Source organism: Miscanthus floridulus, chromosome 8 (assembly GCF_019320115.1).
Source record: "Miscanthus floridulus cultivar M001 chromosome 8, ASM1932011v1, whole genome shotgun sequence".
Taxonomy (NCBI): domain Eukaryota; kingdom Viridiplantae; phylum Streptophyta; class Magnoliopsida; order Poales; family Poaceae; genus Miscanthus; species Miscanthus floridulus.
Window position 1 is genome coordinate 56000950 of NC_089587.1, and position 23229 is coordinate 56024178.

The 23229-nt window shown below is 49.2% G+C and overlaps 2 protein-coding genes and 1 pseudogene across 2 annotated transcripts; all 3 read right to left on the minus strand.

The window, feature by feature from the left end:
* Nucleotides 1–241: 241 nt before the first annotated feature.
* Nucleotides 242–921, minus strand: LOC136469106 (uncharacterized; annotated as a pseudogene).
* Nucleotides 922–18943: 18022 nt separating this feature from the next.
* Nucleotides 18944–19315, minus strand: LOC136469107 (uncharacterized). Its single transcript, XM_066467428.1, has one exon. It carries the CDS (start codon nt 19313–19315, stop codon nt 18944–18946), a length of 372 nt encoding a protein of 123 aa, XP_066323525.1.
* Nucleotides 19316–19574: 259 nt separating this feature from the next.
* Nucleotides 19575–20453, minus strand: LOC136469108 (uncharacterized). The gene is made up of 2 exons (XM_066467430.1): nt 20124–20453; nt 19575–20012 (listed from the first exon to the last, which is right to left on the minus strand). The coding sequence occupies exons 1-2, from the start codon at nt 20451–20453 to the stop codon at nt 19575–19577; spliced, it is 768 nt and encodes a 255-aa protein (XP_066323527.1).
* Nucleotides 20454–23229: the final 2776 nt, after the last annotated feature.

Genomic DNA, 23229 nt, shown 5'->3' on the forward strand with positions numbered 1-23229 from the left:
CTTGTCATTTTTCTTCTTCTTCAAGAGATAAGGTGTGGAGGCCTTTTTGTCCACCTTGTTGGTGTAGGTGTTGGAGAGCCTGCTTTTTCTCTTTCTTCTTTGCTCATAAGGTCTTGCTTATGGTGTTGATCATCGGATCATCACATCGCTTTCATCCAAGTCACGTCTTGCACCCTATTGAACTACAAAACAATCACTTGAAAATTCATTAGTCCAGTTTGGTTGTGTTGGTCATCAAACACTAAAATCCAAAGTAAATGGGCCTAGGGTCCATTTTCTTTACAAACTCTTTTTTGTTGTACAGCAAGTTTTTGAGATTCAAATAAGCAGTTGCAAATCGTGTAACCCCGGGGCGAACCAAGTCTTTCTTAAGAATTTTTCACATAAAATCCAACACCCTAGTATGAGCATACAAGAACACAGTCACTTGTCTTGCACTAGCAATTGTTTCCTCAACTGGTCTAAGCTTCCTAATATCCTCCAGCATGAGATCCAAGCAATGAGCAGCACATCCATTCTAAAATATTGAAGGTCTTTTGCTGTCAATAGACTTGCTACAGTTGTATTAACACTGACATTATCAGTCACCACTTGGACAACATGTTGTTCCCCTATCTCTTCTATGTATCTATCCATAAGGTCAAAGATATATTTGCCATCTTTCCTATCACCTGAGCAGTCAATTGAATCTAAGAAGAGTACCCCATGAGCACTATTCACAACTAAATTCATCACTCCCCTACCCTTCCTATCTGTCCATGCATCTATCATGATTGAACAACCTATGAGCTCCCATGCCTCCTTATGCTCCTTGAATCCGTCCAATACCTTTTCCTTCCTTTTCTGCAAGAATGGTCCACTCATCTCATAGAGACTAGGCCCTCTTAGACCTCTACCAAATTGTCCAATGGCCTCTAACATATTAGCAAAGCTAGGAAGGCTAACTGTGTTGTGTGGAATGCTAGCTTCATAGAACCACTGACATATGTACTCACAGGTTCTATCCCTCCTCTCTTCTCTTTTCTGGGTTGTCAATGTTGTTTAAACCTTGTTGCTTAGCTTGGTCTTAGCAGACTCCTCTATAGTAGGTGGCTTGTAGTACTTCTAAATAGAACCACTATGTACTACAGATCTAGAGCTATTAGATCCTTTTGTTTCCATTGGCTTCACCACAAGAACAACATTGCCATGTTTAGAATCTTCACTGCCACTTCCATAGTATGAGTGATCTATGTCAACTTCAGCTCTTTCCCTTTCCTTTTCTTTGTCTTTCTCTTCCTTTTCACTAGTCTTCTTTGTAATCAAAGCAAACATCTCTTGCTGCACTTGAGGTGGAACTTTCAAGCACTTAGTAGTATTGAATCCTTTAATCCCAGCAAGATGAACTTTATCCTAGTAATTCCACCACTGCAGAGCTTGTCACAGTATTTGCACTTCATATTTTGCTTCTTGGTTATGCCTAGGCAGTAACAATGAGACCATGTAGGGTCATCTGAGTTAATTGCATGTTGTGCACCTGCTACTGGGGCAGAGGCGGTACTAGATGGATGACCTATGCAAAGAGCGGACACAAAAGGAAACAAAACTAATATAGTTGCTTGAGTTAAGTACAAAGCTTGAGTTAATATGGCAAACTATGCAAGATTGAACTATGATGAGCACTTGCTTTGTCAGATTTATGAGCTGCAACACATTGAACTATGATTCCAACACTAAATGGATTTATGACAATGATAACAGCCGCTACAACACATTGCTCATACAAGACTGCTCTAAATAGATTTGTTAGGAATTGAATTCAGAGAGTCCAGCACTTACTTTGTTGATCTGCCATGGTGAAGCCAAAGATGAAGCCGCTACCGCTTGGGGCCCCCTCGCCACCACCGCTGCTTGGATCTAGAGGAATAGATAGCTCTCTAAAAGTCTAAATCACCGTTTCCTACTAGAGTCGATTGACGCAGGCCTGGTGGATGAATGACTTACCAAGCCACAAGAAGATATGCCTGTGAGTCTAAGCGTAGACGGTCGCATGAGACTCCGGCCACCGTGATGCTTGGGGAACCCTCGCCGCTGCCTCCTTTTGTGTGGTAGAGAGACTGAGAGGGATGGGAGTATGGGACTTGGAGCTAGGGTTGATGGTTGCTGCTTGCTGCTTGCTGGGTCCATATGGTGGGGGTGGGGGCCGCTGCTGGGCCAGCGAAAATCTTGGGCTCTCATGCGGTAGAAGCTGTTGGGCTGCCACCAAAATGTGTCCAGCTATAGCGGCTATCTCTGAATATCTCCAGCTATTAGTTGATTTGGTTTCATAGAGCTAAAAATTGCATATCTTAGCTTCTACCTTGTCCAGCAGCTATCTCTGGCTATAGCTTCAGCTATAGCCGGCTATTTAAAACTTTGGTTAATCATCTACTAAAACATGTCATGAGCATCATACTTGTGTGTTAATGCATGTGGTGAAGTGAGTAGATAATGCAGTGCAACTAAAACAATCAACAAAAATGCGAAACAAAAGTTGCTCCATGATTCGTACATTTAACAAGCAGGGGTGTAAACTAATTTTTATTGAACAAAAATTACTATAGAACCTATATATTAGACTTAAATAATGTTTAAATTACAAACTTTATAGATAACAACGCAACTCCTGCTGTAGAAAAATAATGTTACTAGCTAGTATTTCTAATAGTCTAGAAACATAACTTGAAAACAAATCCAGCTCAAGACTTAGAAAAATTCCTAAGGTGAGCAGCAGTGTGACAAAGCCATGTTTGGCAAATTATTCTGTGAGATTGATTTAAGAAGGGGTGTCGTGTTGTAGCTCTTGTTGATAGCCTAAGGTGCCCTCTTTAGAGTAGTGAAGATGGCTTGGTTCCAAATTGAATCATTTAGTTTTTACAGGTGCTTTAAAATTCATGCGCGTACTCAGTCTCGGGCCGCTGGGCTCGGGCGCGTGGTCACCACACGTGGACATTCTGTGTCGCTGCCGACTGTGCTGTGCACGTGCGTGCATGGCCGCACATCGGCCGGCAGAGGTTGCCCTTGGTCTGGCCATGGCCTGGCCGCGGCTTGGCCGCTCTGGACGCACCGCTTATAGCCAGTCGTAGGCCGCCATGCCCCACCGGCTGTGGGGGGTATGACCTCGGATACCCAAGGCAGACAACATGGGCTACGCCCTCAAGGGTGGCCTAGCCCACAAGACGAAGCCTTGCAAGGCACGACTCTGGTTGGCGCCTTCTGCAAGACATCTGAAAGATATCCCAAAGATACTACAAGATCTGTTAGGATATGTATGATCCCAAGATTCCTGTAATTAGTTATTACTTTCCGGTTATCCCTCATATCTAATCGACTTGTAACCCTGCTCCCCGAACTATATAAGGCGAGCAGGGACCCCCTCCAAACACATGTAATATTAGATGATAGCTAATACAAACCAATAGACCACAGGAGTATGGTATTACATCATACTGATGGCCTAAACATGTCTAACTCGGGTGTCTCTGTTGCCTTCTTGTTCTTGATCTCATGCTCCTCTATCAATCAATCTACATTCATGGGATACTCCTCGGAGGACTACCAACGATATTATGTTGATAGTTGGCGTGCCAGGTACGGGTTGCGTATGTTGTTTCCTTGTCGAACAAGATGGCTTTTTCCATAGGCTCTTCATTCCTTCCGCAATCCGGCCAGATCTTCACTGTTGGATCCATCTTGTGGGTCATCAACGCTGACGGAGTCAGAGAGCTCCTCGAGCTGCTATAGATCATTTCTGCGCCGACCACCCCCGCGCCTATAACTATAGATCCGATCTTGGAACCACTTCTGAGGTCACCTTCATCAATGACCCATCGTCCGCTTCCTTGCTACCAGAGGAGGCAGATCAACAATGATGATCTGATCGAATCCATCGATTGGGTCGATCTGAAGCTCGCTGATTGCCTCTCCATCACCGAATCGGCCCTGGATACTTTGGTTCAGCACTGACCACCCTCTGATCCAGATCTATCAGAGGATACTCGAAAAACTCTAGGAGTTACGGCTCTGCCCTTTAGGCTCACCAATGTCGCCGTTAATTACCAAGGCGCCCTAAGGGGGAAATTCACTGACTAGGTGGGAGATGCCCATCCACTCGCTGACCAGCTTGTTGTTCAGCCTCCATCAGCTATCAACATGCTACACATAGGCCGGTGCCCCAGAGCGTCCCTCTAGACCATCTCGAAGGAAAATCCGGGCTCCGAGTCTCAGGGCTCTATGGAGACCCTCGTCAAAACCTTCACCGAGCAGCTCATTTTCCCACCATTCTAGGGTGGCACAATCTTCAACGTCAACGTCGATAGCCCTCCTCGAAACAGCAAAACTAAGGAGGAACGCGTCGCTTGTGAGAATCGAAACATCAACCGCGCACAGCGCCAAGAAAACATGGCAGCTATTGCGTGGGCCGAGGCTGCTCAAAAATAATTGGCTCGACTCACAAGGAAGGCCACTTCCACTCCATCGCGACCTTGATGAAGAGTTTCTCCACGTTGATAGCCATGACATCTTCAAGACTCCAAGCGCCAATCTAGCAGTGGCCACCAATGAGCTTGCCCGCCTCCCATAGATGCCCGAGCTCACCAAGGTCGCCGCCATGCTTAAAGAGACACACTATCAGGTTAATGATATTCGTGAGGATCAGAGACCTTTGTGCTCCACGAGCATGATTCACCAATTGGCTGTGCTGAGATCCAATTGCTGCTCTAGTCAAAGTTGTTTCATCAACCAGTCACTGCCTCTACAGGGGGGAGCTGGGGGCCATCGTGCCGAACACCATCGCCAACATGACCAGGAGGTCGAACAGGATGCTTAGGTGCACCTCAGCAATCTTAGGGATGCATGACGGCGTATCGAGCAATGTTGCTTTGGTCACCATGAAGATGAAGTACGCCACTGCTAGGAGTACAAGCAGGAGTATGAAAACCCAGACTCAGCTCTTGAGCAGATCGACACCGACAACGCTGTAGCTGACACCGACCACAACCCCGAAGGGCCTCCAGCGTTTACGAGGGCGCTCTGGACACTCCAATGGCCCCATGGTTTCAAAATCACTAGGGTCGAGCCCTACGAGGGAAGGATGAATCCAACACAGTGGCTATAGGCCTACGCCACCACTATCCGTGCCGCCAGAGGAGACACTAGTGTCATGGTGAACTATCTCCCCATCATGCTCACGCCACCCACCATGAGCTGGTTTACTAGCCTGGCCCTAGACTCCATCGGGTCCTGGAAAGAGCTAAAAAGTCTTCACCGACAATTATATGGCTACGTGTACTCAGCCAGGCACTAAGCATGATCTCAACCACATCAACCAGAAGCCGTCCAAGCTCCTCTACACCTACATTCGATGCTTTTTTGAGATGAGGAATTCTATTCCCAACACCACAGAAGCTGAGGTCATCACCGTCTTCACCCGAGGACTCCACCATCGCGAGCTTCGCTCCAAGTTCAACCGCAAGCCACCCATAGGCATTGGCGAGATGATCACTACTACCAACCAGTATGCTAACGTCAAGGAAGCTAAGGTGTGTTTCAACGAGGATGCGGGCACCCATTGCCAATGTCGCCGCTATGACGATCACTCCGACGACTGATGCCATAACGACTGCCGCTTCGACAACCATAGTTACCATCGTGACAGTGGCCATGATCGAACAGAAGGACCCAAGCCTAGCCAAAATCATCACTATCGGCCAGACCACATTGTTGCCGCTGTCAATCAACCTCGCGCCAAGTGCAACTACGATGAGCAGTACCAAAAGATCCTCGACGGCCCACGCCCTCTTTACAAGAACGCCAAACACAAGATGAAGAACTGCCTCGGCTTGGCTAAGGAATTTTAGGACAAAAAGCTGGAAGACGATACCAATGATGGAGCCAAAGACCGCTGACCACCTGGGGGTAACAACAAAGCCTTCTAGAACCACAACAAGGTGGTCGCCACCATCTTTAGGGGCCTCACCACCACCAAAAGCAGAAGAGAACAGAAGCTCACCGCACGATGGGTGCTCTCCATCACTATGGAAGATGACACCACCAACCCCAGTTATCGCCCATGGTCCAAGGTACCCATCACCCTCAGTAGGACCGACCAGTGGGTGGACATCCCCTACATAGGGTGTTTCCCCTCGTCCTCTCCATGCCTAACCACCACTACCACTGTGGCTGCCACTGGTGCTGCTACTGCCCTCCAAGTCACGCGTCACGACATAATCACGGTCGCAGTCACTGCCGTTGTTGTCGTGTCACTCCCACACTCGTGTCTGCTTGCTGCATCACGCTGCCCCTCCTTGGCTCGGTTGGGTACCATCCGCACATGGTCGTGCATGCCATCATCGTGCCATTAATGGCAATACAGAGCATGGGCCATGGTCGATCGTGGATCCTCGCGCTTGTCCCCTTGTGCTTGGACATAGGTCCCTCAGCCACAACAACCATGACCTACCAAGGCATGCACTAGCCTAACCACTGATTGCACCCACAACCCTTTTTTCCTGCTATGCCTCTGCTTTCCGCCATCATTGAGTCATGGTCATGGTGAGCCAGAGAGCAAGCACCTCTTATCATTTCCTCGTGCCCGTGTCTCCGCCTTTACGTCCTTTTGCCCACCACTCCCTCCATGCCTTGATTTTTGCTAGGCTGAGCTCCAATTTTGGAGCTTTGCTTCCACCACCATGCCATTAAGACCCAGCTCGCCTCAATGTGGATAGCTTCTACCTCGCCATCTTGAGCCAGACTGACTTCGCCGCTAGCCCCATCTAGAACCCTTCATCGCCATGCGCACCTAAGCCGCACTCCTACCGTCTCTACGCCGCTGACGTGGCCGTGCCACTGTGACCCGTCGTTGAACCTGTCACGCGCACGCGCTCAGTCTTGTTTGAGTAATCTCCGATGAAGCCATTGCCAAGGGTAGGTTCATGGTGAGTCACTGGTGCTCACCAACTATTTCTACCACTTCCAAAAGGCCGTGGCTCATCGAAACCTGGTTGCCACCACCGTAGGGTGCCTGTCGTCGTGGAGAGGCCATTCTATTGCATCCCATCTTGTCCAACCACTGCTTGAAGTTGTGTTTCATCCCGTAGGTGAGGATCGACCTCCTAGGTGCATCAGAAGGGCTCCCGGTTGGTCGGTATGGCAGCCCCGTGCCAGCCGATGCTGTGTTGGCGAGCACGGGGGTGTCAGGGACCGATCGGATGTAAAGATGGGTTAGGGTAAGGGCCTATCGGCATAAGGGCCGACTGTAGGAACAAGGCGCATAAGAGCTACGTTAATACTAGAAAGAGCAAGGATGTTTTTTGCAAAAGCGCCACACACACGGGCTCCCTCCTACCGTGGGCCGGCCTATGCGCGTGCGCGCGCGCACCGCGCGCGAGTGAGCCACGTCCGCGTGGTTGTGGGCCACACTGGTGAATTCATTTTTCCTTTTATTAGGAAATAGAAATAGCCTTATATTTTAGTTTTTGTGCTAAACTTTGATAATTAACAACAATTCATATAGGTGTCCAAAAATTATGAAACCAATTTTGTTAGGCTCTTAAATTATTTATATATCTGTTAGTATAATTATTTCATACATAGCTATGATCAAACTAAGGTCTAGTAAAATCAATTGAAAATACTTAATATTATTAGGTTAATAATTGTAGGAATTTTTGTGACAAAATGGTAATAGCTTTAGCTCTAAAAATTTTATGGTAGTTTTATGGTATTATTATGTGCTCGCCGTAATTTTTGTAGCCTTATAATATGCTAAGCTTTAGGGTAGTTAGATACTCCTTGTTTTAATATATGCTAAATCGGTAGTAGAAGCAAGAATATATTTTAGTTGTTAAGTTAATACGTGTTAGATGAATTTGTACCTTGTTTGATGAAAATACTAGTTAGCTTAGTATCTTAGTCATTAGAGTTAGCTTAGTAGATTAGTAGATATATTTTTATTTTAAGAGTTGCATCATCGTTGCATGCACGTAGAGAACGAGTTGGTGGAGTTTGTGACCACCGGAGAGCAGGAGTATGAGGAGGTTATCGAGGAGTACGAGGAAGAGGTCCTCATATAGGAGGAAGCCTCGGAGCCACCAACGACCGACATAGCTGACAATCCGCCTGCCCAAGGCAAGCCTCGGTGCATAACCCTTATTTTGAATAATCACTAGATATGTATATATGATGTGCATTAACGTTATAGGATTTATATTGAAACTACATGCATAGATAAACCTACCTATGAGTCCTACTAGCATAGGTCGAATAGCTGCTATGCTTAGGCTATCGGTAGCATGAGTAACCTACCGTTACTGATAATATGTGATTATTATTATTACTCTCATGATAAAATGGTGAAAGGAAATGGAGACCGGCCAGGGATATGGTATGGGTATTGGTGGGTGTAATAGGTTGTGCCCTGTGGCCAATGGGGCATAGCTTGGTTACACTATTTTCCCTGTCTGTGTCGGTTAAGGACCGTCCGTTGCTGTGGATGGTAGTCAGGTCATAGACTTATTATCCTAAGCACATACTTGCTTATGGGAGCGGGAAGGCTTGTTACTCTCTTTTCGTGGGTTCTGGCTCTTTCTGGACCAACTGATTGGAGGTGGGGATGGTGGAGGTCTAAGCACCACACTAAGTTCGGGACTCAAGAGTGGGGGCTTGGAGTCCAAGTTTAGATGGGGACCTAGACCCCTTGACAGGAGAGTGGTGGGTTGACCATGCTTGTGCCTGGGGTACAAGTAGGGCGTGTGTTTCAGGGTACCCAGCTGGGATACATTGGTTTGAGAATCGCCATGTGAGACAGTACAACTTGGCTATGGTCTAGCACCATAGTAAGAACTGGAAGATGAAAGGGGATGAATGGATCTGATTGCTCAACTCTTGCTTGAAAGTAGAATAGGTGCTTACATAGAATGGTTAGCTAATGAACTAATCATGACTGCTAATAAAACATATACATAAAGATTCACTACAAGTGATGCTTTTCGTAAAAAGGAAACCCAGCAAACCATAAAACTTATCATATCCTTTGGAGTTGGGAAATTATTCCTAGTAGTCGGGTAAGTCTTACAAGTACATTATATACTCAAGGTTTATTTACCCATGTTGTTGGTGCAGCTTGAGGAGTGGCTGTTGTGTGGATGATTTTTCTGGTGGGCACAGAAGGATCCTTGTATCCTATCGTTAGATATTTATTTTAATTCCACTGTCTAAACTTGGTATTGTAATAATGTATTTTTAAGAACTCTTGTTGTATGAAATGGACTAAGTATTATAAGCTCGTTCACATTATTAGATTCTGGAGGTAAAATCTGGATTGATTTGAGTTCTCCCGTGTGGTGTCTCGATGGAACTACCCAGTGTAGCTTCCTTTCGAGGTGCTTAGTGTCTAGTGGAAGACGAGCACCTCCAGAAATATGTTATTTCAGACGGTTCTGCCACAGACGAGCCGCCAGTGGAGGCTGCCATGTGTGAGGGCCAGGCTGCACCCAAGTGGTGCAGGCGCAAGAAGAGGCCATGGAGGACCGCTCCTGCCTCCGGGGAACAGTGCTAGCACGCCGCCGCAGCTGGGCGCATACTGGCCCACCAGTGCCTCTGGCCATGGGCGGTCGCCAACCACCAACATAGAGGAGAGTGTGTGCCCTTGCACCAACACCTAGGGTCCCAAGCTCCACCCCCAAGGCAACGCCGCATCTCGGCACCAGACACCGAGGGGTGGAGGGAGGTTCTGCCTTGGCAACCAGTGGAGCATAGATCGCTGCCTCCACGCAACCCGCCTCATCGACAATGAATCCCGTACACGCTCCATGATAGGTGCCTGAACTTCCTTTCCTACAACCACAGGCTGGCTACTTGTCGTGCCCCGTTGCACTATCTGTGGTCTCACAGGCTACATCATCTCACGTGAGACTGCAAGCGTGGCCGCTCCCCGAGAGCGACGGTGATCGGTGATGGGCTGTTGGGCCACCGCTTTGTCAGGGCACCTCAGGGTTTGAGGAGCCCCAGAATGCCACAGGGTTCCTAGGCAGGTGACTCCACTCCACCGAACTCCCCGCTGGTCGACCACAACAATGGCAGCGACTATGGCTTCGATGACCGTGACCCCTTGCCGCTGGGGCACCTGAACGAGCAGTAGGTGGAGAGCACCTACATCATCCAGCATACCACCACCATCGATGATGCCGAGGCAAGCCTATGCCTTTCCTTCATAGCCATGGCGGCTGATGGCTCTAGGGACATCTCCACCGAGGACACATCACAAGCACTGTGGACCATGCAGGGGGGTGGGGGAGGGCACCTTCACAATCGTCCCATTCTACCCCAAGAACTTCATGATCCACTGCCACTCCAGGGAAGTTTGGGATTTGCTCCTGGCCACGCCCACCATGCCAGTCGCAACAATGGCCCTAGTCCTACGCCCGTGGATGCGCTTGGCCCACGCCGAGTTAGCAACCATGAAGTTCAAGGTCCTGATCGAACTTGAAGGCCTGCCCCCACACGCTTGGGCAGAAGATACGGTGGCCAAGATCCTTGCGCCCAGTTGTTGGGTGCATATCATCGACCCCAGCTCCACGAACAAGACGGGTCTCTCCTCCTTCAAGCTCACCATCTAGACATGCGACCCTAGGGCCATCCCCAAGGTGGTGTGTGTAGGTATATTTTAATGCACACAGATAAATCCGCAAGCACACAGATACCATTGTAGCTTTCACCTGGAAGTATTCCAAGTATAGTATCCATAGGGAAACGTGTGAGACTAACTACGGTCTAACTTAACTAAGGGTAGCAACAAGGTTAGAATAAATAGGAGCGTAGAGAGGATAACTAAGGTTCTCTAATTTTGACTTCGGTAAGCTATGTCTTCTATGATTCAACTTGGGACATTACTAGGGAAAGACACCAGTAAAGGATGCTTTCCTTCGCAACCGCATCCTATGTGCCCTTACAAATGGGAGGTGGACTATAGAGGATTCAACAAGGCTATAAGAGTCACCCTCATGAGCTACCACCGATCTAGAATGCAGGATGCATCTACAATTAACCTAAGTGTAAGCACCATGCTTACACTTATGATTAATACTTTACTCCCCCAATGAAGAGAATAAAGCACTCAAAAGAGTCGCAAACCTGATGAATAATATAAACAAGAGCTTACTTGGATCAGAAGTTGATTACCAAAGAAATATTAGAGGCAAGCTCAGATAGATATTGGATCCGCCAAGGTACAAGCCATAGAGAGAGCACCGACAGGCAGGCACCTCCTCTAAACTCTTCCCTCACTCTCTATCTCACTATTATTTACAAGACTAGATTCTAAAGAGGACGAATCTTCTCCTTATAGTTGGCTCTGATCCTGACGAGGAGAATATGAATTAGGGTTTTAGGATAGCTCTAGGGAGGAGGGAATGGGCTGGTATATATAGGTTGGAGCATCAATTCTGGACCCTAGGATCAAACCGACTTGAAAGAATGACGTAGGTGCAATCTAGGAGGCGGTGGGAAACCGACATATGAAGGAGGGCTGACTGGTGGGACCCATAGGCCGGCCAGCCTGTAGGTGGGGCCGGCCGACCCCCATGTCAGCCTCTCGTGGTCATCTTCGGTGGAGTCTTCTGGAGTCTTCTAGAGTCTTCCCACGCTGTTTACGCGGCAGAATTCCATGATTTCCTTTGAAGAATAAGTCCTCCTTGGTGGTTTTCTGATTAAATCCTGCTGAAAACACAGATTTACCAAAACTCATAGAATTTATTAGTTTAAACCCCTAGACCTATGTTGGTGATCCTTTTTATGCATTTATACAAGTTAAGCTGACGGTTTATAAAGCATGTTAACGACCATCAATAGTGTGGCTACACGTCGTGGAGAACGAGCTAGTTCACACAAAACCCAACTCGGGCATTCGATTCGGCAACCTCCTGTTGTATCTCTGCTGCAAGGACATCCTCATGTACAAGGTCATTGTCCACATCTGCTACGTCACCAACTTTGATCCGGCAGACCCTACGCCACCGCTGCCACCGCTAGACTCCGACGATGACGATAGTGGCCACAATGGCAACCCCGACCACCACCACTTCTCTAGCGGGTACGGCCCACACATTCAAGGCTTCGCTTACCACTAGGGGATCATTGACGGCGAGCACATGATGGACACTATCGGCAATGGTGCGTGCCACATCAGCGGACAGGATCAGCAAAGCCAGGCTGTTGCTCCACAAAAGGAGTCGCTAGTTGCAGATGCAGACCCCATCTATAGGGAATCTATTGATAGAATGATATATCTCATAGTGGGGAGGCCACGAGCGCACCCAAAGCAAGACCAGCCGTGGGGCCCTAGCCATTTCGAATTTGATTCTTTCTCCACCGGTCAAGAACTCGCTATAGGACAGCATGCCTCGGATCCTATGGTCATTGAGGCAGGGCTACTCAGCATAGAGACAAAACCGATCTTCGCGGCCAACGTCCAGAAGAACACCAACTATGGCGGTCCCTTGGAAGATAGCGATTGAGCAAAACACCAAGATAGAGCTGATGTTAGGGGGGACCTGGACGCACTCGCAACCAACGTCGATCACCCACATCTTGGGGGGAATGTTGGCATGGGCCCATTGTCAGCGTCCACTCCAAATGGCAAAGCGGTGCTGGAAGAAAGGCTGGACAAGGACGTGGAGGACGCACAAGACGCGACTATGGGGTCTGCCGTAGGCGCGGTCCTTCTAGGCATGATGTCGGGTTCCCATGCTGCTATATATGTGGAAGACCAAGCAACCAAGGATGCTGCGACCATGGAACATGCAGCACATGCAGCCGCTCCCTCTTAGGTTCATGCGGCAGCAACACATCAAGTGCACATGCCTATGGCCGCTAACACTGCCATGCTAGGGGGTACAATCCACCTAGCGGCAAGCTCTACTGCTGCCATTAGGGTAGGTACTAATCAGGCGACAACTACACTCAGTGAGGCGGGTAGATGGCTAGAAAGGTTCTCTGAGGGGTGCAAATACAATTGCGCTCCCCTCTGATTGCCTCCCCACCAAAACAGAAGCCGATCATCAAGAAATGGAGCAATCCACTAAGAAGCACCCGCATCGCCGCTGAAAAGTCCTAATGGCTAGAGGGGGGTGAATAGCCTATTAAAAATTTCTACAACAACACTTAACAAACCGGTTAGACAATTATGAGGCGAAGCAGGTGTTGTGCTAGCCTACTAAAATTACAAGCCACCTACCACAATTCTAGTTTATATAGTTTCTATCCACAAAATAGTTATGTCACTACACTAAGTTAGTGTGCTCTCAAAGGCTAACTAAAGAGCCACACTAACCAAACTAACAAGCTCTCACAATTAGCTACACTAAAGAGCTTGACAACTGGTTTGTGATAATGTAGATAGAGTGAGCAAGATGGTTATACCGCCGAGTCAAGGAGTGAACCAATCAATCACAAGAATGAATATCAATGAAGACCAATCACCTCGAAATCAAATGATCACATAATGATTTTTTACCGAGGTTTAATTGCTTGCCAGCAAGCTAGTCCTTGTTGTGGTGATTCACTCACTTGGAGGTTCACGCACTAATTGGCATCCCATGCTAAACCCTCAATAGGGTGCTGCACAACCAACACAAGATAAGGATCACACAAGTCATGAGCAATTCACTAGAGTACCTTTTGGCTCTCCACCGGGGAAAGGTCAAGAACCCCTCACAATCATCACGATCGAAGCTGGAGACAATCACCAACCTTCACTCAATGATCCTCATTGCTCTAAGTTGTCTAGGTGGCGGTAACCACCAAGAGTAACAAGCAAATCCCACAGCGAAACACGAACATCAAGTGGCTCTAGATGCAAACACTCAAACAATGCACTTGGATTCACTCCTAATCTCACAAAGATGTTGAATCTATGATGTAGATGAGTGGAAGGGCTTTGGCTAAGCTAACAAGGTTGCCATGTCAATGCAAAATAACCAAGAGAGTGAGCTTAAGCCACTCATGGGGCTTAAATAGAAGCCCCATGAAATAGAGCCATTGTACCCCCTTCACTGGGCACTGCTTGGGGTGACTGGATGCTCTGGTCAGATCGACCGAACACACCCTGCCAGCGTCCAGTCAATGGATGGCTACCACATCATCCCTCTATTCAAATACTGTGTGCCTGATCCCAACGGTCAAGTGATGACCGGATGTGCTACTAGAAGTGACCGAACGCACCAACACCAACGTCTGGTCATTTCCAGTAAGGTTCCAAAGGCGACCAGACTCACCCAGCATCCGGTCACACACTGTCTCCTCTATGCGCTACCACGTCAGGAGGACCAGATGCACCCAGCTAGTGTCCCATCATGAAGTGACCCAACATCCAGTCAAAGACAGACGCTAGTGTCTTCACTACTTCCACTGACCGGACGCTCCGGTCCAGTTGAAACCAGCGTCCGGTACAATCTATGAAACCCTATCTTTTCTATACAGGGTGTCGGTGGCACCGTCGGACACTCCGCCTGTGAAGTTTTAAACCCTTGCTCAAATGTGCCAACCACCAAGTGTATCACCTTGTGCACATGTGTTAGCATATTTTCACAAACATTTTCAAGGGTGTTAGCACTCCACTAGATCCTAAATGCATATGCAATGAGTTAGAGCATCTAGTGGCACTTTGATAACCGCATTTCGATACGAGTTTCACCCCTCTTAATAGTATGGCTATCGAACCTAAATGTGATCACACTCGCTAAGTGTCTTGATCACCAAAACAAAATAGCACCTACCTCTTATACCTTTGCCTTGAGCCTTTTGTTTTTCTTTCTTCTTTTCCAAGTCCAAGCACTTGATCATCACCATGGAATTACCATCATCATGTCATGATCTTTATTTGCTTCACCACTTGGAGTAGTACTACCTATCTCATAATCACTTTGATAAACTAGGTTAGCACTTAGGGTTTCATCAATTCACCAAAACCAAACTAGAGCTTTTAGCTGCCCAACAGATGGATCACATCCCAGCGGCAAAAAGGGGTGAAGTGATGCTCATGAAGAAGATGGGCGTCCTAGTACCAATGGCGCTGCCCTCATCGGCCTGCTAGCGCAACTACAAAGCTTTCTTCAATGGAAAGCTCTCCACTTCGGATGTCGAGGCGTTCGATGAGCTATTCCTAGCCACAAAAACAAGGGCTGGTCGAGCCACTCGTCGAACTTTGATCATGGCGGTTTAAACACCCGATCAAGTGTCCCATGGTTGCTAATCACTAATGGATAATACAACCATCATTTCGTTGAACGTCCATGGCCTGAACTCATGGGCAAGACAGGACAACGTCAGAACACTTGTCAATGACATCTGTCCCACCATTGTATGTCTCCAGGAGACAAAATTGGATGTAATCTCTGTTTGCCCTAGATCTTCAGCACGGGTGAGCCAACCACTCACCAGCGTTGCTGACCACACACTATGGCTAGAGGTAGAAGAAGGGAGGGAGAATAGAGCGCGCACACACATAGCACAAGCACCAGCATTGGCCAGAGCTCTGCAGAGGAGATAGCAAAACTAAACTTGCTCTCTTTATTGAGCTGCAGTGAGAAACTATATATATAACTCTACCCATCTAATCCTAGTACACAGACATGTCAGGCTGCCATGCTGCTATAGTGACTAGATATGATAGCAGGGCTGACCTTGGTGCCTGCTCCTGCTGTGGCTACAGTGCAGCAGGGGAGCCTTTTGGTGCCTACCCCTGTAGCGGCTATAGTGCAGCAGCAGGGAGCCCTTTTCAATGCTTGCCCCTTGCCGTGCGTTCATACAGGGAAGCAACAGATTACTTAACAATTCTTCCCTTAATCTTGTTGCTAACCCTAGAACCCCCCTCCATGCCAATCATCTTCTTTAGCTCCATGAGCTAAAGACGGCCGAGCAGCTTGGTGAGGATGTCCGTGAGTTGCTAACCAGTTTCGACGAACACGATGATGATCTACCTCCATCGATATAGTCCCTGAGGAAGTAGAACTTGACATCAATGTGCTTGCTCTGGTCATGGAGAACCAGATTCTTCGCGAGGGCGATGGTAGGCTAGTTGTCCACCATCAGTGCTGGTGAGTGAGCTTCCACACCGGCCAGCTCGTCCAGCAACTAACGTAGACATATAGCTTGGCACGCTACTGTGGCCGCCACCATGTACTTTGCCTCACATGTGGATAGCACCATCACCTTCTATTTTAGTGATAGCCATCAGATTGGAGCCAACCCAAGAAAAATGAGCATGCTAGAGGCGCTGCGCCATTCATCGATGTCCCCCGCCATGTCTGCATCACTGAACACAGTGAGCTACAGCCTACTTCTCCTAGTTTTGGAGAAGATGATCCCCTGATCCACTATTCCCTTGATATAGCACAACAGTCACTTCACCGTAGCCTAGTGATCCTCTAGGGGATCCTCTATGAAGCAGCTGATGTAGCCCACGGTGAATGCAATGTCTGGCCTTGTGTGGACTAGGTAGCATAGACTGCCGATGATCCTCTGGTAGAGTGTTGCATCTTCCTTCGCCGTGGTACTGACCTTCATTAGCTTTAGTCACTCCTCCATCGGAGTCATGCATGGCTTGCACTCAGCCAAGCCACTCTGCTCCAACAGCTTTGAGGCATACATGCTCTGACTGAGCATGAGCGCCTCCTTCCCCTATCTCATCTCGATGCTGAGGTAGTAGGAGAGCACACTGAGATCGCTCATTCAAAAATGAGCCACCATCTCACGCTTGAAACTATCGATGTCCTCTGCATGTGCGCTGGTGACAATCAAGTCATCCACATACACGTCGACAACAAGCTTCACCTTCCCCCGTCACCATGTGTAGAGCGTATGCTCGGTTGTGCATCTCGTGAACCCAAGCTCACCCAGTGTGGCATTGAGATTGGCGTTCCATGCTCACAGGGCCTGCCGTAGCCTATAGAGCGTCTTGCACAGTTGGAGCACCCTATGCTCTGCTCCCTTGACGGCAAAACCTAGAGGTTGCCTGATGAAAATCGTCTCTGCCAGCTCGCCATTGAGGAAGGCCAATTTTACATCAATATGATGGATGCGCTAGTCCTTCGCTACTGCCAAGGCTAGAAACAATCGGACAGACTCCATGCGCTCTACCGGCGCAAAGACTTCCTCAAAGTCGATGCCCGCGTGCTGGACAAAGCCTCTGGCGACAAGGCACGCCTTATGCTTAAAAATGGCACCGCGCTCGTCCTGCTTGACCTAGTACACCCACTTTAGGCCGATCGGATGGCATCCTAGAGGTGGATCAATAAGCTCCCAAGTCTCGTTTTTCTCGATCGCCTTCATCTTCTCCAGCATCGCCCGTCGCCAATTTGCATCATGCTCGGCCAGCGCGGATGCGGGTGGTTCCTCCGCACTAACAAGAAGTAGCTCTAGGTCATTGAGCAGCCGACCCGCCAGGCCTAAGGGCCCTGTGTCACTGATGATGTCATCCAGCCTGTAGAACCGCACCTCCTCACTATCGTGGAAGGCATCCATGAACTCAGTGATGTCGCTTGGAGGTGAGGCAAACTTGATCGGCGTCTATGGAGCTCCTTGTTTCACTAGAGTGGTCGGCAAAACACCTAGAGTGCTCGGCACCCCAACTACAGTGCTCGACACTACTCCTAGACCACTCGTCACCACTCTTGGAGTGGTCGGCACCACTGCAGGACCTCTCGGCTTTGCTACGGGAGTGTTCGGCACCCGTCCTAGAGGGGTCGACACCACTATAGGACCGCTTGGCATCACTCCTGGAGTACTTGGCACCCCTCCCTCCATTGCTAGAGTAGTCGGCACCTCCTCTCCAGTGTCTCCACCACCATGGATGACCAAGTGCTCGATGACAAAGGTGTTGGTGAAGCCACCAGCTTCCCCCATTCCAGGACTATCCTAGTCCTAGGTTGCCTTCTCATCAAACACGACATCGCGCGAGACAAGCACCTTGCCTCCACATGGGTCATAGAGCTGGTATGCCTTGTTACCTTCCTCGTAGCCTAGAAGAACCATCAGTGTGCTCCTGTCCTCTAGCTTGGTGAGGACCGGCTTCGTCTTCCTGACTTGGCCGATGCAGCCAAATGTCTAGAGGAAGGACACGCTCGGCTTGTGCCTACACCAAGCTTTAAACGACGTCATACCCTTCAGGGCCTTGGTGGACACGCGGTTGAGGATGAACACCACCGTGGTCACCACCTCACCCTAGAACCTTGCCGGCATGTCCTTTGCCTTCATCATGGATCAAGCCATGCCGACCACTATTTGGTTCCGCCGCTCCACCACGCCATTCTGCTATGGCGAGTATGGCACAGTGTGGTGTCGTACCACACCCTGATCTGCGTAGTACACAGCGAACTCCACCGAAGTGAATTCACCATCGTGATCAATCCTCAGCATATGCAGCTTCTTGCCGCTCTCCGCCTCCACGCGTGCCTTGAACTTCTTGATCTCCTCTGCCGCCTCGTCCTTGCTCGTTAGGAGTTGCAGCCACATATAGCGACTGTTATCATCCATGAGCAGGAGGAAGTACGTCGACCATCATTTGTGGCTGGCGTGATTGGCCCATAGAGATCGCTGTGAACGAGCTCGAGAGCATCCACCGCACGATACTTGGCCGCCTTTGGGAATGGCAGCCTCCTCTGCTTCCTAGATAGGTAGCTATCACACAGCTTGCCTCCATGCTTGATGTGGGGCAGCCCTCGAACCATCTTCTCTAGCCGACCGAGCGCGTCAAAGCCACTGTTTACCTAAACGGTCATTTAGCCCATTTAAACACCGTGTAAACGCTACATGGTCATGCACCGTTTCTGTTTAATCACCCGTTTACCCTGTTTAATTGGCCGTTTAGCCCATGTAATGGGACGTTTTGCACGAATAATGGCTAAACGGTAGGTGACCGACTGTTTACCGTTTAGCATTTAGCAAAACACTGGTCAAAGCTAAGATGGCCGAACCGGGCATGCCACAGCCACGGCTCCTCGGTGTGCCGTGCTGCTAGGCACACCGGCTGCTCCACCTTCAAGTCGAGTAGGTATAGCCGGTTCTGGGACCTCTTCACCTTGGCAAGAAGGCGCTGCTCCTGGTCCCTGATCCTAAGGACGCCGTCCTTGATCAGTACCTCGCTGCCACACTCATCCAGCTGGCCAATGCTGATAATGCTTGAACACTGCTGCGTGATGTAATATACATCCTTTAGCATGCGGTGCTTGTTGTTCTGGCACCTGAAGATGATGATGCCGCGCCCTTGGATAGCCACCCTTGAGCCATCACCGAACTTCACCATGCCGGTCACGTTGCCGTCGAGCTCAGATAAGGCTTCCCACCATGTGGTTGCTGGCGCCGGAGTCCAGGTACCACCGCTGCTCCTATCCACCGCCCACACATCTGAGGTGGACTTGGGAGTGTGGTTCGTCGAGGTGGACAGCCCTCAAAGCCTTGCCATGCCCTTCCACCGCCGTCACCTCTCACTTCTCCTTGGCCTCAACGTCGTGTTGTGCGTAGAACATCGCCATCAGGAGAGTGGCCTCATCATCATCATCAGTCTACGCCAGATGAGCCTCAGCCTTCTTCTCCTGCTTGTGATTTGGGCACTCCTTTACCCAATGGACCGTCTTCCTGTAGCGCCGACAGGCATTGGGGTCGACCTTCTTCTTTTCCTCCGAAGAAGCCTTACCACGGTGCTTGCCATCGCCACCGTGGCTGGAGGAGGCTTTTCCGGACTTCTTCCTTCGGGCAACCCACTCCTCCTCTATCAGCAACAGCTTGCCACTGTCCATCGTTACTGTGGCTAGCTCCATGTGCTCGTCCATCACCCGCATACGGCCTGTCACATCCTCAATGGTGAGGGTGGACAAGTCTAGCATCGTCTCTATGGAAAGAACGATCTGGATGTACTTCATCGTCATGGAGTGGAGGTATTTGGAGGCCGCCTCTTCTTCATCGATGGTGACGACGTGGCTCCTCAGCTTGTTGATGAGCGTCTATAGGCGGAGGGAGAAGTCATCTACCGATTCACCATCCTTGAACTTGAGATTGGCGTACTCCTGCTTTAGCAGCTGGGCCATCGCCTTCTTTGCACGGTCGGAACCGACGCGCATCGCCGCAATGGCCTTCCACGCCTCCTTAGCATAGCTCTTCGCCCCCAACGGCTCCCTGTACTCCGTTGACATAGCAGCGAGGATAGCGTCCAACGCAGACATGTAGTCTTCTTCGTTGTCGGTGCCTTTGTCAACAGCATTCCAAAGCCGTCGGGCTCTGAGCTTGATCTTTATGGTTACCGCCCATTCACCATAGTTGGTGCGAGTCAGCGTCGGCCAACTGGTGCCACTGACCTCCCGCACCATGCGCACGACGACCTCCGGTCGTGGCTGGACAGCCATAGCAGCGCCGCTGCTGTCGCCCATTTTCAAACCGTCCGTCATCGCCAGCGGTTAGTCCAGCGACAACGCTTGTACGGCTCCGATACTATTTGTTGGCCCCTGGATCTTCGGCACAGGTGAGCCAACCACTCACCAACGTTATCGACCACACACTATGGCTAGAGGTAGAAGAAGAGAGGGAGAACAGATCGCACACACACAGCACAAGCACCAGCGTTGGCCGGAGCTCTGCAGAGGAGATGGCAAAATTGAACTCGCTCTCTTTACTGAGTTGTAGTAGAAAACTATATATATAACTCTACCCATCTAATCCTAGTACACAGATATGTCAGGCTATCATGCTGCTACAGTGACTAGATGTGACAGCAGGGCTGACCTTGCGTCTGCCCCTGCTGTGGCTACAGTGTGGCATGGAAGCCTTTCGACGCCTGCCCCTATAGCTGCTACAGTACAGCAACAGGGAGCCCTTTTCAACGTCTGTCCCCTGCCGTGCGTTCACACAGAGGAGCAGCAGATTAGTTCACAATCTCGCAGTCGCTTGTGTTTTCCATGTTGGAAATTGAATTTTCAGACTTTGGTTACCTGCCGGCATCGCACACGCGCGGGGGTGTCTTGGTTGCTGGTATGGAATGCCATCAAGGAAGTTGAACAGGAAGTTGATTTCAGCACCGCTGAGGTATGGAATGCCATCAAGGCAATGCCCAGCGACAAGGCGCCCGGACCTAATGGGTTCACGGGAGCATTTTACAAGGCAGCCTGGCCGGTTATTCAAAACGAGGTGATGGATCCAATTCATGCGTTCGCACAAGCTGACAGTCGAAGCATGGCTAAACTCAACAACGCACTAATCATTCTGCTGCCAAAGAAAGTGGGCGCTTCATGTCCAGGCAGCTTTAGGCCCATCACGATGATCCACAGCTTTGCAAAGCTGGTCTCAAAAATCTTGGTGCTAAGGCTGGCACCAAGGATGGATGAGTTCATCGGCAAGAATCAGAACGAATTCATTAGGCAGCGAACGATCCATGACAATTACAAGTACATTCAAAGGGCTGCCGTGCTCATCAGGAAGAGGAAGGTGCCGATGCTGCTGCTCAAGATTGATATCTCTAAAGCAATCGACACCTTCTCTTGGCCCTTCCTGCTTGTTGTCCTGCAGGCACGGAATTTTTTTTAATTTTAATATTTTTTGAAAACTAATTTTAAATCTAACACGGTCGGTTTTTTAAAAATAAACTAACATTTTTTGCCGCGTCTATTGCCCTGGCGCGGCCAAATACCTATGTCGCACCATGCATGGTGACGCGGCAGAGGGCTGACGTGGCAACGACCGGAATCGCTGACCGCTGATGGGGCAGGGCCTGCCGCGCCATCAACCTTGGCGCGACAGTGACGCGCCTTGATCCGTGGCGCGGCAGAGCCGAATAAAACCCAACGGTCAGTCCCGCCTGCCCGAGCAGCAAGCCCACCTGGTCGCCGCGTCCGTCGCCCGCCCAGCGGTACCTAGACGGTTTAATCAGAACGCGTCGCGCCGATAGTGGGAGTTATTCTAAGTATTGTTTGACGTAAAATCTATAGTGGATTTGTTTCTGTCTCTTGTTGAATTGGTTTCACGGCCAAATAGAGAATTTAATAAGGCAATGATTTTTTTCGTTTTTCATAATACGGTTAACCACTATGTTAACTAATCGATAACAAAAAAATTAGATCGGATTGAAATGAATATTTTTTAAGGGAACTTATTTCTTGGGCTTTTTGACACCATATTGTAGGATCGGCGACGACGCGATCATAGACCCCGGCTTCCTCTACCCCTCGCGCAAGACGTCGGCCACTGGCGTCGAGATACGGCGGGACTGCCGGTTCCCGAACTAGTTGCTACTTAATCTCACCGGCAGTGCTGCCGCGACGCATAGAAATGAATATGAAGCAAATAAATGAAGTACATGCATAAGTTGACAAGCTGACACATAACATTTTCATTGATTTGACATAAGTTTGACATAACATAACCAAATAACCCCGCAAGTTTCGGACGCCAATATTCGTTTGACCTAACAAACTAAGACCCAGGAGTGTAAGGATCCCTCAGACGCCTCTGTCTCTTTGGATTTATTGGCAACACATTGGGAGTGTAGCCAACGTCGGTATGGTCGCGTCGATGGTGTGTACGGCTCGTACCCTGCAAGTATATGATACGCACGATTACTTATAATTCTTTATGATCGTTAGTTCATGGAGCATACGTATTTAAAGAAACTACCTTTGTTAGTACCTGTGAGGCTCCTTGGGTACCAAGCGGGGCACCACCTAGCTGAGACATGCCGATCTCGTCCTGCGGCCAATCGTCCCACTGGTCGTGTTGTCTGCGGAAGCCCGGGGGTCGTCGTCATCGTCCTCGTCGTCCTCGGTTGCAGGGTCCTTCCCAACGCTATGATGTGATGGTGTACGCACCACGAAAGTGACACCTGTCATCGGCTGAGAAGAGTCGGCTGGTGTCCTCAAAGATGTTGAAGACGTGCCACCCGACCGCGCCGGGAGTGGTGGTTCCTCATAAGGAGTGTCCATGCAGCCCAGCTTCTGAGCTAGTTTTCTGCAGCTCTTCTTCACCTTCTGCATAAATAGACGTTAAAGTTAGTATATTTTCCAAACGTATATACACTAAAGAAACATTTTAGAAACGAACAAGTTTATGTTTACCTCCACAAAAGCCACGAGAACGCCTGACCCCTGCCCTCTAGACTCATGAAGCCGAAACGCTGCTTCGTTGGACAGTAAGCAGTGCTGGGTCGAGCGAAAGACCGTGGTTGACAACACGAAC

Coding starts and splice junctions, on each gene's coding strand:
- LOC136469108 (XM_066467430.1), bottom strand. CDS start 20,453: ATGACGGACGGTTTGAAAATGGGCGACAGCAGCGGCGCTGCTATGGCT. Junction 20,013..20,123: donor AGGCCATTGCGGCGATGCGC/GTCGGTTCCGAC, acceptor CTCCGCCTATAG/ACGCTCATCAACAAGCTGAG.
- LOC136469107 (XM_066467428.1), bottom strand. CDS start 19,315: ATGGTGAAGTTCGGTGATGGCTCAAGGGTGGCTATCCAAGGGCGCGGC.